The following is a 16,760-nucleotide window of genomic DNA, read 5'->3' as shown; positions in this document are numbered from 1 at the left end:
TTTTGGAATGAGAATGCCTTTTCTTCTATGAAGATTTTCCCTTATTTGCTGTGTTGGGACGATTTGGGTTAGAGGAAGTGTTGAAGGGAATCAGTGTACGACGAAAAGATTTGAGGATTTCGGCTGTGCGAACGCCGTGCAGGGTCTAGGGAGTCTGAACACCCACAAGTCTAGCGTCGGAAGCCGAGGGAAGGTGCTTTGATGGGGCACCTGCTCCACCAATGCTGGTGCTGCAGCATCCGCGCTGGAAGTGGGGAGGTCGGCCCTGTCTGGGCCTGGCTCCCGGCCCGGAGTGCACTAGCCTTCCCTGTCTGTCTCCTTCTTCACGTTACACAGAGCTGCTCAGGAAGACCGTCCCCGGTTAGCACGGTTTTTGCACTCCACACTGGTTGATGTGCTCTTCTAGTGCCCGCCTCTCTCCCGGTTGCTCAGGCCCTGTCTGTCCTGTCCGTCCTGTCCGTCTTCCCCCGGCCTGCAAGCTTCTCCGGGCGTTCGTGCTGATGTGGCCTGCGGTCGGGATTTGGCCAGGCAGATAGGGACCTTTTCTGGGACGCCTGACTGAAGGGCCGTCCTTCCTTGTCATAGGGTTCCATGATGGTACGTAAGAACTGGGATGGAATTCCAGTTTTGTTCCTACCCCTCGTCCACGCATGTCTGGTGTCACCACATTGGCCCTGTGAGAGACTTAAACGTACGTGGGTCACAAAAATTTAAAAATAAAAAAGCGTAGAAACTCAGTTTGGAAAGCTTCCTGGGGTCATGTGTTTTCCTCCCGCTTGAGAATTTGTGTGCAGCTTCTCTGTGGCTGGGTGACCTCCAGTGCTGGGGCCTCCTCAGTCCCGAGGGCGGCATGTCCTCATTGTGGAGCACCTCCTCAACCAACATTTCCCTTACTGAATCTGCGTGGACCTGTTACATTCCTGCTTCTCCTTTGTTGCTGGAAAATGCAGTTTGCTTGCCAGTAAAAGGTGTTTCTTTTCCTGCGCTGTTATTTGCTGTGCCAAACCTGCAGGTTGCTTCAGCTTTCCAAATGCAGCAGTTCCCAGACCTCTCACTACCCAGCCACCATCCTCTGCGTTCTGGCCTTTATTTTTTTACTTAAATTTAGTTAAGTAGGCTCCACGCTCAGTGTGGAACTCAGTGTGGGGCTTACACACACGACCCTGAGGTCAAGACCTGAGCTGGGATCAAGTCGGTTCCTAACTGACTGAGCCAGCCGGGAGCCCTGGCCTTTAGTTTTTTAGAAGCTTTTCTCCCAGTACTTTATTTATTTATTTATTTATAAAAGATTTTTATTTATTTGACAGACAGAGATCACAAGTAGGCAGAGAGGCAGGCGGAGAGAGAGGAGGAAGCAGGCTCCCCGCTGAGCAGAGAGCCCGATGCGGGGCTCGATCCCAGGACCCTGAGATCATGACCTGAGCCGAAGGCAGAGGCTTAACCGGCTGAGCCATCCAGGCGCCCCCCCAATACGTGTTTTATGGAACTTCTAAAATTCATAGCAAAGTTGGAAGCATTGTACCCTGAATACCCACACCCCCCGTCAGTTCCTGTCCGTTCTGGTCTGTTTGCTGACCGCGCAGCTGTTCACCCGTCTCTCTGTCCAGTCCGTGAGTCTGTGTGGGTTTTCTCATGCGTTTCAGAGTGGGCTGTAGAGAGCAGCACACTCCCTCCCAGACCTTCTGCGTTTGCATGTCATTCATTCGGGCCCAGTATTTATCAACAGTTTCTCTCTTCAGGTAACTTTCTGCACAGTGTGTTAGACACACAGTGAACCATTCAGTGAGGTTTGGTGTGCTTCCACCCGCCTACCCGGCCCCAGTGGGCCCCCAGGGTCCCGGATATGGAGCTGTCACCCCGGAAAGCTCCCTCGGACCCCTTCTCAATCATTCCCCTCACCGTCCTCCCCGAGGCATCCGCGGTTCGCTTGTTTTTTTGGTAACAGATTAGATTTGCCTGTCGCAGAGCTTGATGTCGGTGGAATCACGGTGTGCGCTGTCTTGCGTAAACCTTCTTTCGGCGTAAAGCTGTGGAGGTGCGTCTTGCTGCTTTTCCCCTCTTATTGCTGGGTGGGAGTCCGTGGTATAAGTACACTAGTTTTTTCTTTCAAAAATCCATTCTCGGCTGTTAATGGACACCTGGGTGTTGCTAATTTTTGCCCGTCGTGAATGAAGCTGTGCTGAACGTTCACGGGCAGACCTTCCCTGGCCAAATGCTTCTTTCCTCTGGGGGCGGCTGTCAAGGAATCACTGGTCAGGGCAGGTGTATGTTTAGTGTTTGAAGAAATGGTCAGATTTTTTCCAAAGTGAATTTCCTCCGTTTTACCTTCTCATCAGAATTTCATGTGCTCCACATCTTCACCAGCATTTCAATTTTAGCTTTTTAATGCCCTCTTAAGAAGGGCTTTTGCAGAAGAGATCACAGACGCATCTGGGCGTCTGGGCACGGTCTGAGACTCTGCTAGCTCCGCGACACGCTTGCCTTCCTGGGGACTTGGGCTGCTTCAGAGCAGCTGTGTCACGCTGAACTTGAGGTCACCAAAACAGTCAGATCTTTTTCAGACTTTTTTGAGCCATTTCATGTTTTTGTGCACTTAAACTGATTTAAAAAAAAATTCTTAATGTAAGACTTTAAATTTGTCCCACTGAGTTTCATCCCAGTAATTTGAACAAACATGAAATTTTGAGTCTCTCATCAGCTGGTGTAGCAATCCCTTCCACTTTATACGATTTACAGGTTTGGTGAGTGTGTTTTCTGGGTCTTCTCAGTCACTGATGGGGCTGCTTTATAGTTCGGGTCCAAAGACGGGGCCGTTGGGACTTCTCTTGTGACTCCATTCAGTAGGCCAGGCCAGCAAACCGTGAATTATACTTATTGTGAAATTACCAAGCTCACGTTTCCTATATGTCTCCCTGTTGGAAATGTAGCTTCTACAAAGTGAGTCGGTTAGTTTTTGTTTTTGTTTTTTGTAGAATAGGGATCCTGGTGAAGGGGTGAGGAGGGGCAGAGGGAGGAGAGAGAGAGAGAACCCTAAGCAGATTCCATGCCCAGCGCAAAGCCCAGTATGGGGCCCGATCTCCTTACCCTGAGATCATGACCCAAGCTGAAATCAAGAGTCAGATACTGAACCAACTGAGCCACCTGGGTGCCCTGTGAGACTGTTAGCTCTGTCACGTGTCCCCAGCATCTAGAACAGCGCCTGAGGCACAGCTGGGAGTCAGTGAATGTGTTTGAATGACGGACAGATGTGAGGGTTTCGTCCCATGTCTTGCTGGAAAGGACACGGTGTCTCTGTGGAACCCCACCCGTGGGAACGGAGACCCACCTGGACCAACTGTACCGTTTGGCTTCTTTTCAGAGAAGGAGGTGAACGAGCTGATGGAAGAGCTCTTCGAAACTGTAAGTGGCGCCGCGGAGTGTGCGGCTCCTCCCGCGGGCTCGGCGTCCTGCCCCCCGCCAGGCTGGTTTGGCCAAGCCAGTCCACCTTCAGCCCCCTCGGGAGCGGGTGTCGTGGGAGGGGGTTTTGCTCACTGACAACTTGGCTGTCCATGGGCAGGGTGTTCTTAGTACAGAGTTCCTCGTGCACTCTGGATGGCCTCCGCAACCATCATTCAGTGCATCCGTAAAGATTGCAGAATAGGTTTTAGATTATTCTGGGCACAGATAGGTACCTTTCTCATAGCCTTGTCTCTCGAACACTCTTTCTGACCATTCTGAGCGCTCTCTGCTCTGTCCTTGCCATTGCCAGCGGCTGACCGAGAGACTTTGTTCCTGGCGAGCAGCCAGCCAGCCGTGTGCAGGACCGCGGGCGCCCCGACGTGGGGAAGGTCTGGCGGGAGCTCGTTCTGGGTGCCAGTGCCGTTAGCACCCTGGAGACTGTAGTCTTTGCTTTCCCTGCTCACTGCTGGGGGGACCTCTACATGCCCTCTTCCCCAGGATCACCCTCCTTCCCCCGTGCCCTCAGTTCCAGGACGAGATGGGACTCTCCAACGTGGAAGATGACGGCCCGGAGGAGGAGGAGCGCGCGGCTGATCCCCGGCCGAGCTTCAACACCCCGCAAGCCCTGCGGTAGGCCAGCCAGATGCGTGGAGCTGCAGAACGGGGGAGCGCGTGTCCCCTCACTCCTCACAAGTGCCCGTCATCGCTGGGCGTCCGCGGTCGTTGTGGGAGGGCCACGCAGCCCCGGGGGGGTGGGTGTCCTGGGAACAAGCCTCCCTGTCGTGGGGCAGTGCAGCAGCAGCCCGGGCTGTGTCTGTTTGGGAAGGGGGAGAGAGCAGGAGCTGGCGTCCGCAGAAGCTTCTCCGGGTGACTGGTGCTGGAGAGGCGCGAGGACCCTGTGGCCAGCCACAGCAACCGCCCCTGCCGCCAGTACCGTGTGGCCCTTCGTTCTCCTTGCTGGCCGTCGGCATCGGGTGGATGCTACGGGAAGCCTGCTGATCTGCTGGGGGCGGCTGAGCCGCCCATGCGGGTGCCCTCTGCCACTGAGGCGCGGCCGCCCCCTCCGGCAAAGCTGGGCCTACTTTCTCCCCACAGACGGTGCAGGCCCCAGTGCTCGCTGCTTGTGCGACGGCTTTGTAGAACGCACGTGTGCTTCAGCGGACAGGGAGCCACCCTGAGCGGCGGCAGGCCTGCAGGGGGGACTGGGGGGCCGGTGGGCAGGGGGCGTTCCGTGCGGGTGTGGAGCAGAGCAGAGCGCAGAGGCCCACGGGCGCCGCTTGTCCCGTGTTTGCACGGTCCCTTCCGCCCACAGAGCCGCAGACGTGCCTGTGGTAGAGACAAGGGGCCAACCGCTGCCTAACAGTGGGGAGGGCGGCTTGCACCGCACTCTGGGAAACCCCGGGATGGGACCACACAGGGTTTCAGGATCCCACTGCCCCGTCTTGTTGTGTTTTGGCTTTATTGGGGTATAATTGACAAGTTGTAAGACATCAAAGTGCTCCCTGGTGATTTGATGCAGGTAAACATTGGGAACGGGACCCCCATCGAGTTAACACCGTCGCCTCCCATGCTTACTTTTCGGGGGAAACAGTTTCAAGATTTCGGAGTCTTTATTTGACTCACTTCCTGCAGGCCCTAGTGCGCAGTTTGCCTGGAAACACGTGTCAGCGCCACTGATGAGCTGTGTGTGGGGCTTCGGATTTGGGAATTCGAGAATTACATTAAAGGCCTGGTTGACCGTCAGCTGTCCCTGGCATGGGTTTGGTTCATCTGCAGGGGCCGCAAGCCTGGTTTAGTCTTTGACTAAGTAAGATCTCGTGGGGAAAGTGGGCTCTCTGTGCCCCTCTTATCAGCCCACTCGGAAATGCTCCGTAACAGCAGGGGCAGGCAGTTTGGGCTTTGTCTGCTTTCTCAGTGTTTCTGTTTCTCTGTTGCCCTTCGAGGAGCACAGATGTTGGAGAGTTTTCCGTTCTCAGTACACGTCGTACAGAGGACTGTCCTTGTGTTCAGGTTTTTACCCTGCACTTGTCCAAACTCGCAGTAAATGCTTAAATGGACCCAGAACTTTTATCTGCAGAGGCTGTAGGAAAGTCATCGTTTAACTGTCCTTACAGTCTGGAGGCTTTCGTGCAGGAGGGTACCCCACCGGTCGCACCTGTTCGAGCTGGTTTCCTCCTGATTGCGTAGGGTGTCAGCTCGCCCTTCATCCTGTCAGTGGGGTCTGTGGATACCTGCTTCAGCACTGGCCGGTCTCTCCCTGGAGGCAGGGGTGGGCAGGTGGGTTAGACAACTGAAAGGAGGGATGGGCGTGGGGGGCTGCAAGAGGGTGTATTCCTGGTGGCGGGGGCAGCTTCTCGTTGTCCCGTCCAGCTGTCCTTTGGCTCAGTGTGTCCCTTTCTTGCTTTGTACCAGGTCTCTGACTCTTTAAGAAAGGAAGGCAGGGCACCCTAGGTGGATGGAGTGGCAGGAGGGCAGAAGCTGGACCTGGGGTGGGGAGGTCCTGAGGGGATTAGGGAACAGATGCTAGACTTGGAGAAGGTTCGGTGTCACCGCTAGAAACATGTTCCAGGGGCACGTGGGTGTCAGCGGGATCCGAGGGTGGTGAGTTCTTCCACTTGGCTCTTTGACTGCGTTGTTGCCCAGACGGCTCTGCTCCTGGAGTGCTGTGTGACCTCTGCTCCGTCGGCCTGTTGCTCAGAGGACGGTGGTGGAAAGTGGGGCCGTGCGGTCCGGAGCTGTCTTACTTGGGCTAGTGCCGACGGCTCTGGGGAGAGACTGGGTAGGCCTGGCGCTCGTTGGCTCGGGTGGGATGTGCGGTTCGCAGGAGGTGGGCGCATGCGGGACTCAGCGCTCCATCGGGGCAGCTGGGCATTTGACGAGCCAAGGGAAACGTCCGCGTTCGGTCGTCTTCCCGCTGGGCAGGTTCGAGGAGCCGCTGGCCAACCTGCTGAACGAGCAGCACCGCACGGTGAAGGAGCAGCTGGAGCAGCTGAAGCTGCGGAAGGCGTCGGGCCGGCAGGTACCCGAGGTGGAGCGTGCACAGCCACCGGCGGAGAAGGTCCGTCAGACGCTGACTCTGGACCCGGCACAGAGGGGGCGCCTCCAGCAGCAGATGCAGCAGGTCAGGCCGACCTCGGCGGGCTCAGGCGGGGGCGTCGGGGGCCGGGCTGTTCGGGGCTGGGGTGTCGCAGGCTGGCTCAGGGCCTGCAGCTTGCTATGTTCTGACCGTCAGAAACCGGTGTCTCGGTGCCCCTGAAATCCCATCATTGAGGACCTCGACAGGGCATCACCTTGGTGTCCTTGTGGGTGGGCGGAATGCAGACACACAGCGACCCTCACACTCCTGAGCTACACGTTTCAGAGTCTTCCATGTCCCATTCTGAATTTCACAGCCTGGCTTGCTGGAGGAGTTCTCGTTTCAGTCCCTTGGGTTTGAAGTTAAGCTTCCTCTGTTTCTGTCATTTGGCTCTGGGGAGCAGATCTGAGAAATTCACACCAAGATATGGTGCCAATCTCGTAGTCTCTTTGGAAAGTAAAACGTGTGGTAATGTCGCAGACATCTTGGTGAGGTCTGGGTTCCGGAAATGACAGCATCGTAACGTGTCACCCTGTTATTTTCTTTCCTTTCCCAGCATGTTCAGCTCTTGACGCAAATTCACCTTCTCGCCTCCTCCAACCCCAACCTCAGTTCAGAGGCCAGTACCACCAGGATATTTCTTGTAAGGTTCCAAGTATCCTGCACTCTAAAGACGTGGGTGTCCGTCAGCCTGGGGGTCACTTCCCTTAGATGGTCGTGCAGGGCGTCTGGGCAGCTGTTCCCGTGGCTTCCTCTGTCTGCTGAGAGAACACCAGCCTCCCACCCCGGGCAGGGCCGGAGTGCCTACCCCGTTTCCTTACGACAATTCCTCTGGCTTTCTGATCGGGTCTTCTTTCTCATCTTTTAAAGAGATTTTATTTATATATTTGAGAGAAATATGTGCACGAACAGAGGGAGTGTCAGACAGAGGAAGAAGCAGACTGCCCACTGAGCAGGGAGCCTGATGCGGGCCCCAATCCCAGCACCCTGGGATCACACCCTGAGCTGAAGGCAGACGCAAAACTGACTGAGCCCCCCAGGCGCCCCTCCTCCTCCTCATCTTTAGATCCACCCTGACTTCTTAGGTTTTTGGTCTTTTTGTTCTTTTTTTTTTTTTTAAGGGTTCTATTTATTATTTGACAGAGATCTCAAGTAGGCAGAGAGGCAGGCAGAGAGAGACGGGGGAAGCAGGCTCCCCACTGAGCAGAGAGCCTGATGTGAGGCTTGATCCCGGGACCCTGAGATCACGACCTGAGCCGAAGGCAGCGGCTTAACCCACTGAGCCACCCAGGCGCCCCAGTACCTTTGTTCTTTTTGTTGAATTCATTACCCATTCATTAGGTTCAACATTAGTATTTTATATATAAAATTAATCTTGGTCATGCCATCTTAAAGTATTTTGGAGGAAGGGCTTTTAATTTTGAAATTATCTGCATGTGCTTCAGAGAAACCAAAGACAAAAAATGTTAATCGTTCTCAGTCTTGGAGCTAGACCATCTGAAAGGCTGCGGAGTAAAACAAGAACAGATGCACGTGTCCCAAACACAGTCCCTGAGTGTCCGGGGCTCCGCCAAAGTGTAGTCTTAATGGGGTAATGTCAGTCACGGAGGGCTTTGTGAGGACTCGTATCTGTTCCTGTCCACCAGCACGAAGGACACGTCTCCCCTCGGAGGCTGGTGAGGGCTGCTGGTCTTACGTGTGTGGGGCTGAGGCTTGTGCTTTGTGCTCTGTCTCCCCAGAAAGAGCTGGGCACCTTCGCGCAGAGCTCCGTCGCGCTCCACCAGTCCATTCCCGGCTTCCAGACCTCGTTCCAGCCCTGCAACCTGCTGGGGGCAGTGCGGCTTGTCGAGGACGTCAGCGCGCACGTCAGCGTCGACTGGAGCCCTCGCAAAGCCGTCAAGAAGACCGGTAGGGGGCCCGCGCCCGCCTCTGCCCTTTGCCTGCGTGGAGAGGTGGGGGTCTGTTGTGAACCTCCCTTCCCGGGAGACGGGGCCTCTGTGATGTCGTCCCGGTACCCGCTGCCTGCGGTCCAGGAGGGCGTGATAGTGCTCGGGCTTCCGTGAGGGCCGCACCGCTGGGCAGCACAGGGCAGGGGGCAGGGACCGGGTCCTCGGCGCGTGTGAGGGCGGGAAGCGGCAGGAGCCAGGCTGCTGGGGTCTGGGGAGGAGGAAAGGCCGGTGCTTGAATTTGGTTTGTGGTCAGTTTTCACTCTTCGTGTCTCTGAGGTCCTTGTACTTCCCTTCGTGGTGGCAACGGTTCCTCCGTTTTGAATGAAATGTTGATTTGTGAATTGGACACAAATTAGAGATGTTGTACATTTGCTGTAAACACTTGTGCGGGTTTGCTTTCTACCGTGCATTTGTTAGTAATTTTTGAGAAGATGTTTGCTGTTCCCTTAAAGCGAATAATTGCTTCTAATTAGTTTCCTGCCGCAGCGGATGAGTCAAGGCTTGAAATCCCTGACTCAGCATTACGCTGACCGGAGTTGAGTTCAGGTGCATTAAGGAACTCAGACGACTTCTTTAGCTCTCTGGTGGCAAAGCAAACCTAGGATCGTGGCCTGGTAATAACACATACAGTGTCCTGGGTTTTTCTCCTGGGGCTATGAAAACACCATTTTTGGAAGGAGAACTGAAGGAGATGGTGTTGCTTTCTGTATCTGAAAAGGCAGACGTGCCTGGAATTGAGAGGCGTGGGCAGCAGGGCAGAAACAAGTGGGACTGAATTGCCTCATCCTTTTATGGTTTTTCTTCCCAACCCCAAGAGGAATCTGGGAGGACTTAATGGAAGTTAAGTAAGAATCAGATCAGATAAATTCTGGAATCCCAGACTGGTGAGTTAGATGGAAGCAGTCGGCACCTTTTTCTGGAAGAACCAGGCGTTGTCGCCGGTCCTTCCTTCTGAGGACTTCGAGGGGCCGGGGAGTCGGGGAGGCAGCAGTGTCCACGGGCACGCTGTGTGCCAGGGGTCGCCCTCCCCGTCACAGATGTCCGTGCCGACGAGGGAAGAGAGCGCGTGTCCATGTTTAGTCACGCCGAGGGGACTCCCCATGGGCATGTGTCGGGCTGGCGAAGATGCTGGGAGCTTCTCTGGGATGAGAGGTGGGGACGCCCCCCACGTCTGGGCAGTGCCAGCCACATGCCGACACGCGCTCAGAAGCTTTTGTTCTGGAATTTCATTTACCACAGAATTGTTTCCTCACAGCAGATGAATTTCCCTGTTTGCCAAAACAAGTGGCGTGGACCCTGGCCACAAGCAAGGTTTTCATGTACCCGGAGCTCCTTCCAGTGTGTTCTCTGAAGGCAAAGAACCCCCAGGATAAGATTTTCTTCACCAAGGCTGAGGACAAGTAAGGGTTTGTTGTGGGGGACAGAGGCTTTGAGGAGAAGACCTGGTTCTCTCTCTTGAGGAGCTTGGGGGCAGCCAGGCACGTGGCACCCAACATGGACAGGGGAGACTAGAGGCTGGGACAGGGCGCTGGGCGCAGCTCTGCAGTGGGTGTGCTCCGGTGGGGCTGGACACTGCTCTTTTTAGGGAACAACGTGCACTTTTTGGAAACATTTTTAACTTTTTTTTTTTTCTTCCCATTGTGAAAAAACCTATCTCCTATTACTATTAGAGGACATTTTTCAAAGGAAAAACATTTTTATCCATTATCCTCACCACCCCATGAAAGTGACTTTCTTTTTTTTCTCTCTTTTTTTTTTGTTAAAGTAAGCTCTACAGCCAGTGTGGGGCTCGAAGTCACAACCCCAAGATTGAGAATCACATGGTCTACTGACTGAGCCAGCCGGGCACCCCCAATGATTTTTCATATAATTATTGGCAATTTAAGTATAATTTTGTTTTGCTTTTTTTGAGCTAACACCTTGAAATTGTTTTTCAGTGCTCTGGGCTGGAATGCCGTCCTTCTTGTAGTTTCTGTGTGTTGTCTTCTCAGGCGATCCTGCACGGCCCTGGGATGGCCCTTTTGTCTGCCATGTTGTGTTTTCTCTCTTCTCTGGCCGTGCCGTCCCCCATGCGGCTCCAGCAGGGATCTTTGTGCATAGAACTTTTTTTTTTTTTTAAGATTTTATTTATTTGGCAGAGAGAGGCGCAGCGAGAGAAAGAACACGAGCAGGGGGAGTGGGAGAGGGAGAAGCAGACTCCCTGTGGAGCAGGGAGCCCGATGTGGGGCTCAATCCCAGGACCTTGGGGTCATGACCTGAGCAGAAGGCCGCTGAACGACTGAGCCCCCAGGCGCCCCACGCATGGAGCTTTTGAAAGTCTTTGGAGTTTAGCCCTTTGGGTAAATTCTCAAGCGTGGGATTATTTGGTAAAGGTCAGGAACATGTTCGGGCTCCTGGTGCGTACCGGCCAGTGCCGTCTGCGAACCGCGGTGGCCTGGTTAGGTTGGGACGCGGTCTTGGTCCTGCTTTATTACGTCTCACACCGCTCCCAGTATTCCTTTCACATTTGTTCTGTTAGTCCCATCCTCCTCCCTTTGAATTTCTTCGGTACGACCAGTATGAAGCACGTCACGATCTGGTATTGTTTAGTCGTCTCTGCCTGTTCGCTCTCTTCCCACTTGAGCGGGAAGACGCTCCTGGTTGTGTCTTGGTCGTCGTCGTGCTTCCTGGCTGTCGGTAGCCGCCCCGCATCTCGTCGGGAGCCGCTGGCTTGCACAAGAAGGAGGCATGCAAGCACCGGGGTGTACGCTGCGGGCTGCTCTGGGGGAGAGGACGTTCTGCAGAACGGAAGGCGGCGAGACTGAGGTCATGGCTCCTTTCTCAGTTTGTTGGCTCTAGGGCTAAAGCACTTTGAAGGGACCAAGTTTCCTAAGCTGCTGATCAGCAAGTACCTCCTCACCTGTAAGACTGCCCACCAGCTGACGGTCAGGATCAAGAACCTGAACATGAACCGGGCCCCCGACAACATCATCAAGGTGCGTGCTTCCTGCCGGCCCCTGCTCAGAGGGCCCTGGCTCCTGCCGCCGGAGCTGCGTCGCTCCCCCTCCGGCCCTTCCAGGGACACTGACCCTTGTTCTCCTCTGTAGTATCCTCTTTTTCTTCTGTTACAGGGATTTCTCCTAAAAAATGAAATTATTCCACCTTTTTTTTTTTTTTTTTGAGAGAGATTGGGAGCGGGCATGAGTGGCGCGGTGGGGTGAGGGGTGTGTGGCAGGGAGAGGGAGAAGCAGGCTCCCCGCTGAGCAGGGGGGCCTGACTTGGGAATTGTTCCCAGGACCCCAGGATGATGGCCTGAGCTGAAGGCCAACGCTTAACCACTGATCCACCCAGGTTCTCCAGAATTATTCTAACTCTTAAAATACTTCTCGACTTCATGTTTCCCTCAAGCTCCTCCTTCTGTCTTTTTCCCACTAGCCTAGGGTAGACAACACTCTGCCATATTCTTCTCTTTACAGTTTTCTACATAGGTCTGTCTATCAAAGTCAAAAGTATATATTTTATGAGAATTAAATAGTTTAAGTGATTTGAAGAGTCAAAAGGAGGCGCCTGGGGGGCTTAGTTGTTAAGCGTCTGCCTTTGGCTCAGGTCGTGATCTCGGTCCTGTGATCCAGTCCCATGTCAGGCTCCCTCCTCAGCAGGGCACCTGCTTCTCCCTCTCCCTCCAGCCCCCTCTTGTTTGTGCTCAGTCTGCCCACCCCCATTAAATGAATAAAGAAAATCTTTAAAGAAATAGTCAATAGTTCTGTGAGGCTCATTACAAAGAATATTTCTCTCCCTGTTTCCGGCTGAGGTTTGGAGGGGTGGTGTGTCTGCGTCTCTATCTGGATGGCTTGCCTGTCCTTGCCACCACTCAGTGCTTTGGATCGAAGCCTTATTTATTAAAGCACAACACAGGCGACAAAGGTTCGGGCCTCCCACTGCCGCAGCCCTGCTGTCATCACAGGCGTCCTCTGCCCCCGGCTCTCCCACTAGAGATGGGATTCAGGGCTTACAGTAGGAGCGCGATACGTGTTTGGTACCGGCGGAGCTGTGTGGTGCAGCGCGACTGCTTTGCTGCGCCGTGTTTCTGTGGAGGTGGCAGTTGTGGGGGGAGCGGGTGGGGCCAGTCTCGGGAGCTGTTCCATGCTGGAGTTTGCTGCTGTGCTGGGAGTCTCTGGTCACTGTTCAGACGATGTAGGTGCTGTCATCTCAGCTTCCTGTGGAAGCCTGGCCCCGGCTCCGCTGGCCCGTTCCCTCTAATTGCGTTGCTGTCTCGGCTCACTGCACCGATGGCTTCTTGGGATTTCTCTCCCCCGTCATCAGGGCTTTGTTTTGCTTCTCTCCCGTGTGTGTGCTCCTGGTCCCCGAACCCCTCTTTCCAGCTTTTCTCCTTCCTTCTTTTACTGGAGCACATCCTCATGGCATTCTGGGCAAGAGTGCTTGAGAGACAGCTGTGTAGATTTAAACTGCCTGTGGGCCCAGTGTTCACGCTGTGTGGACGGGCCTGGAGGCAGCATCCTGGTTTGTGGGTGTGACCACTGTCACCGTGGGACACAAGGTCTTACCGTTAACTGGGGGAAGGCTATGTAAGACCTTTCTGTCTTATTTTTGGTATTTCTGATGAATCTAATTATTTAATATAAAAAGTTTTCAGAAACTTTAAAAGTATATCCCTTTTCTGCTCTCTACCTTCAGTGGGTCTAGAATGAGGGTAGAAATCATTTTTATTAGAAAGTTTTAAGGTCCTTGCTCCATTTTCTTCTTGTTGCTAGTGATTTGATGCCTTGAACCTGTGTGACCTTACCCCACCCCCGCCCCCCGGTACCCCCTGCCCCAGGAGCATATAGGGTTTTTCCTTTTCTCCAGTGTTTTGGGATTTTCTGGTGCTGTGGATGCCTCAGTTTGGGTCCAGTGTGATTAATTTTCCAGTGACTGGGATCCGGTCCCCGTGGGCTCTCCCCTGCGTGGTACCCCCAGGCCTCCCACTGGTCTTCTCTTTTGCCAACACTTGGATCTTTTGTTGTACTTTCTGGGGTGTTACTTTGGCTTTTTCTTCTGACCTTTCTGCTGAGTTAGCTCTATTTCTCTGGTTGTTCTTTTTCTTTTCTTTCTTTTTTTTTTAAGATTTTATTTATTTATTTACTTGACAGAGAGAGAGAGAAAGTTCACAAGTAGGCAGAGAGGCAGGCAGAGAGAGAGGAGGAAGCAGGCTCCCCGCAGAGCAGAGAGCCTGATGCGGGACTCGATCCCGGGACCCTGAGATCATGACCTGAGCCGAAGGCGGAGGCTTAACCCACTGAGCCACCCAGGCGCCCCAGGTTGTTCTCTTTCATTTCTGAAAGCTTCTTTATGTTTATTGAATATTCTTAATGGTGAACGGCAGAGGGAGTCTAGGAAGCAGGAGAGGAAGAAAGAAAGCTGGGTTTGTCCCCGTGGCCCGCGCACAGGGCACCTGCCGGCCGCTGTGCCCCTGTCCGGCTGCAGCTTCTGCCCGCCCTCCTCATCTCCACCTGTTCCCTTTCTGTCTCTACCCCCACTTCTAGAGGTTTCTGCTGGCTCACCCTGTGGCCATCCTGCGGCCTCCGTCTTGTTGGCCCATAACTTCTCCGTGCTACATGCAGCTGCCTCATTCCGCGTCTCCACGCCTCTGTCTGCTTTTTAGTTTTGGAAACTTTGGTGCGTTCAACTTTTCTTTCATTTTCTCTGTTACAGGCTTTGACCTTTCTGCAGTTCCCTTGTTTTCATGGGGTTTTAAGAGGGAACAAGGCCAAATGTATGTGTTTAATCTATTTTGAACAGTAAGCGTCTTCTTTGCTCTTACACCTCTGGAGTGTGGATCGTGTCCCTCTAAGGATCCCAGTTACTCCCCGTTGGCGGGGCAGCAGCCGCCTCCGTGGCCTCCTCCCGCGTGGCCGTCCGGCTGGGGCTGCTGCTGCGTCTCTCCTGCTCTGGGCGCGGCTGCTGCTTCACGAACGAGCCCCTCTTGCCCTGCTCTGCCCACGCGTCCGAGCTCTGTGGGAAACTTGTGGTGTGTCGGGACAGCTGTCCCCTCCTGCTCCTCAAGTCTGTGTCGTTGGTCCAGATTCTTGTCCCAAGCGCCAGCTCCACGTAGCCAGCTGTTGCCAGGAGTCCTTTCCCAGGCTGCGTTGTTGACTCCTCAGTCTGAACTGTGTTCCTCTGCACCTTCTCGTTGTCACTGCCGGCCACCACCACCACCCTTCCCTCCCCCAGGGAGGTGGTCTGTGTCCCTGTGCGACCTTGCCGTCTGGCTGCTGTCTCAGTGCCTGAAGTTGCCAGTTGTCCTTGATCCCTGCCATAACCCGGGCTGACCCCAAGCCCCCTGTGTTCTTTCCCTGCCTCCTATCCCAATGCCCGTGGCCGCTGTGGCGCCTGCACTGATGCCGTAGTTTTTTCCTTTCTTCTTCCTTTTTTTTTTAAGTGAATGAGGCACTTTATTAACCCGGCATTTGTTCTAATGCTTCTTGTCAGCAGCTGCCGCCTGTCCAGCGATTCTGTCCAGATCTCTGCCCCTGAGGTGTCAGTTTGCAGCCCCCGTCTTGGTCCTTTTCCACCATTTTCAGCCCCTCCCGGGCTTGCAGGACCCTGCGGGCCGCGCTTGTAGAGCCTCCACTGCAGCGGCTAGGTGTGAGCCCGTTTCTCTGACGCGGCCCGGAGCTGCAGACGCCGTGAAGCTGCTCGTGCGTGGGAGCAGTTCTCGTAGTGAGCGGGCTGGACAGCGTCCAGCATTCAGGGACTTTCAGCTCTGCGGACCCCTCAAGGACAGCTGCTGGAGCTCTGACGAGCTGCCGCTGCTTCCCGTCTTCGCGGTGCCTCCACACCGACCAGGCCTGTCTGGTCGTGCTGCTCTTGCCCCGGCCGTGGCCCCAGTACGCGGGGCGGCCGCACACAGTCGCTCCAGGATCCCCGGCATGCGCTCCCAGCTGGGGAGTCCGGCCCTGATGCCCCGCACCCGGACAAATGCCATGTTTTTTTTTTTTTCTTAAATTTTATTTATTTATTTGACAGAGATCATAAGCAGGCAGAGAGGCAGGCAGAGAGAGAGGAGGAAGCAGGCTCCCGACTGAGCAGGGAGCCTGATGCGGGGCTCGATCCCAGGACCCTGAGATCATGACCCGAGCCGAAGGCAGAGGCCCAACCCACTGAGCCACCCAGGTGCCCAATGTCGTGGTTTTCTAACTGGTGTTTCTGCTTCTGGCTCCTTCCATGGCTGCCGTGGCTGCCTCCAGATGGCTCGCGGGCAGAGCCCACACTGCACGGTGCGGCACAGAGGCCCTCGCCTTACCTCTGACTTGTCTCGGGAGTCTGCTCACATTCCCGTGTAGCCGGACCAGTCTCTCTGGTTCCTTACACCCGGTGGTGATGTGGAGGAGAAGGGTGTCGCCCCCCCCCCCCCGCCCCCAACCAGCCCGCTCCGTGCTGCTGGGAGTCCTCTGTAGTCGTAGCTGCACCAGAAACGTCTGTGTGGTTCAGGAGTGACTGGTGCACCGTGTCCGTGTGTGTCTCTGTGTGCTTCTTCCCAGAGAATTTCATGTCCGGCTCGCTGTCCCGCCAGCCCGCGCTGCCTGGGAGCCGGACCGCTTCTCGGGCTTTTCTGCTCTGCCTCTGGCGGCCGCGCGGCAGGTGTGGATTCGGGGATGCTTGTTGTCACCATTGGGAGTCCTGTTCGCTCACTCTTCAGATGGCCTCCGTCTCTTCTTCCCTGCCGCTCCGACGTCCTTCGCACTTACTTCCTCAGTAGGAAGCTTCCGTGGGTCGCAGACGAGGGTTCAGGCACTGTTGTGTAGGAGCAGATCTGAAGGAAGGGCTCTGACCTGCTCCCTGTTCTCTGTGCCCGAAACTTCTCCCTGAGTGCTGGTGGCGAGTGTTGCAGAAGCGTCGTTAGGATCAAGGGCTTAGTGGAATTGGACGTGCACGGCGTGTCACCGGTGCTGGTTAAGGTCGTGTGTGGGGGGGTGTCAAAACCCCCCCACGCTTCGCTTCCCAGCCCAGCAGAGGCCCCCGTTTCTGGAGGGAATGTGACTCGTGCATCATTTCTTCGCCCTCAGTTTTACAAGAAGACCAGACAGCTGCCCGTGCTGCTGAAATGCTGTGAGGAGATCCAGCCCCACCAGTGGAAGCCACCGGTCGAGAGGGAAGAGCACCGGCTTCCGTTCTGGTTAAAGGTACAGCTTCCTCCTCAGAGTGTATAGGAGGCAGAACGACACTGACCCCTGCCAGAGGCGTTGGGGACTGCCCTGCACCCCTGGTGCCGTAGCTGTAGGACGGGCTCAGCAGACCATCCTCTTTCCCCCTTCCTC

At 54.9% G+C, this 16,760-nt stretch overlaps 1 protein-coding gene across 9 annotated transcripts in view; it reads left to right on the top strand.

Moving 5' to 3' along the window:
• Window positions 1–16,760, top strand: part of LOC111139041 (gon-4 like) — a 63,590-nt gene that overhangs the window by 36,730 nt on the left and 10,100 nt on the right. For 8 of the 9 annotated variants that reach the window (XM_022491147.1, XM_022491145.1, XM_022491142.1 and 5 more), the window contains 8 exons: window positions 3,359–3,399; window positions 3,965–4,068; window positions 6,361–6,559; window positions 7,071–7,157; window positions 8,254–8,422; window positions 9,719–9,863; window positions 11,288–11,438; window positions 16,509–16,625. In XM_022491147.1, coding sequence (XP_022346855.1) covers window positions 3,359–3,399; window positions 3,965–4,068; window positions 6,361–6,559; window positions 7,071–7,157; window positions 8,254–8,422; window positions 9,719–9,863; window positions 11,288–11,438; window positions 16,509–16,625 — 1,013 coding nt within the window. The remainder of the gene's footprint in view (window positions 1–3,358; window positions 3,400–3,964; window positions 4,069–6,360; window positions 6,560–7,070; window positions 7,158–8,253; window positions 8,423–9,718; window positions 9,864–11,287; window positions 11,439–16,508; window positions 16,626–16,760) is intronic. The other variant, XM_022491146.1, reaches the window with a different exon arrangement.

Source organism: Enhydra lutris, unplaced genomic scaffold, assembly GCF_002288905.1.
Source record: "Enhydra lutris kenyoni isolate GAN:26980312 unplaced genomic scaffold, ASM228890v2 scaffoldscaffold94, whole genome shotgun sequence".
NCBI lineage: Eukaryota > Metazoa > Chordata > Mammalia > Carnivora > Mustelidae > Enhydra > Enhydra lutris.
The sequence above is the reverse complement of the archived record's forward strand: the minus strand, read 5'-3'. Positions and strand labels throughout refer to the sequence as shown.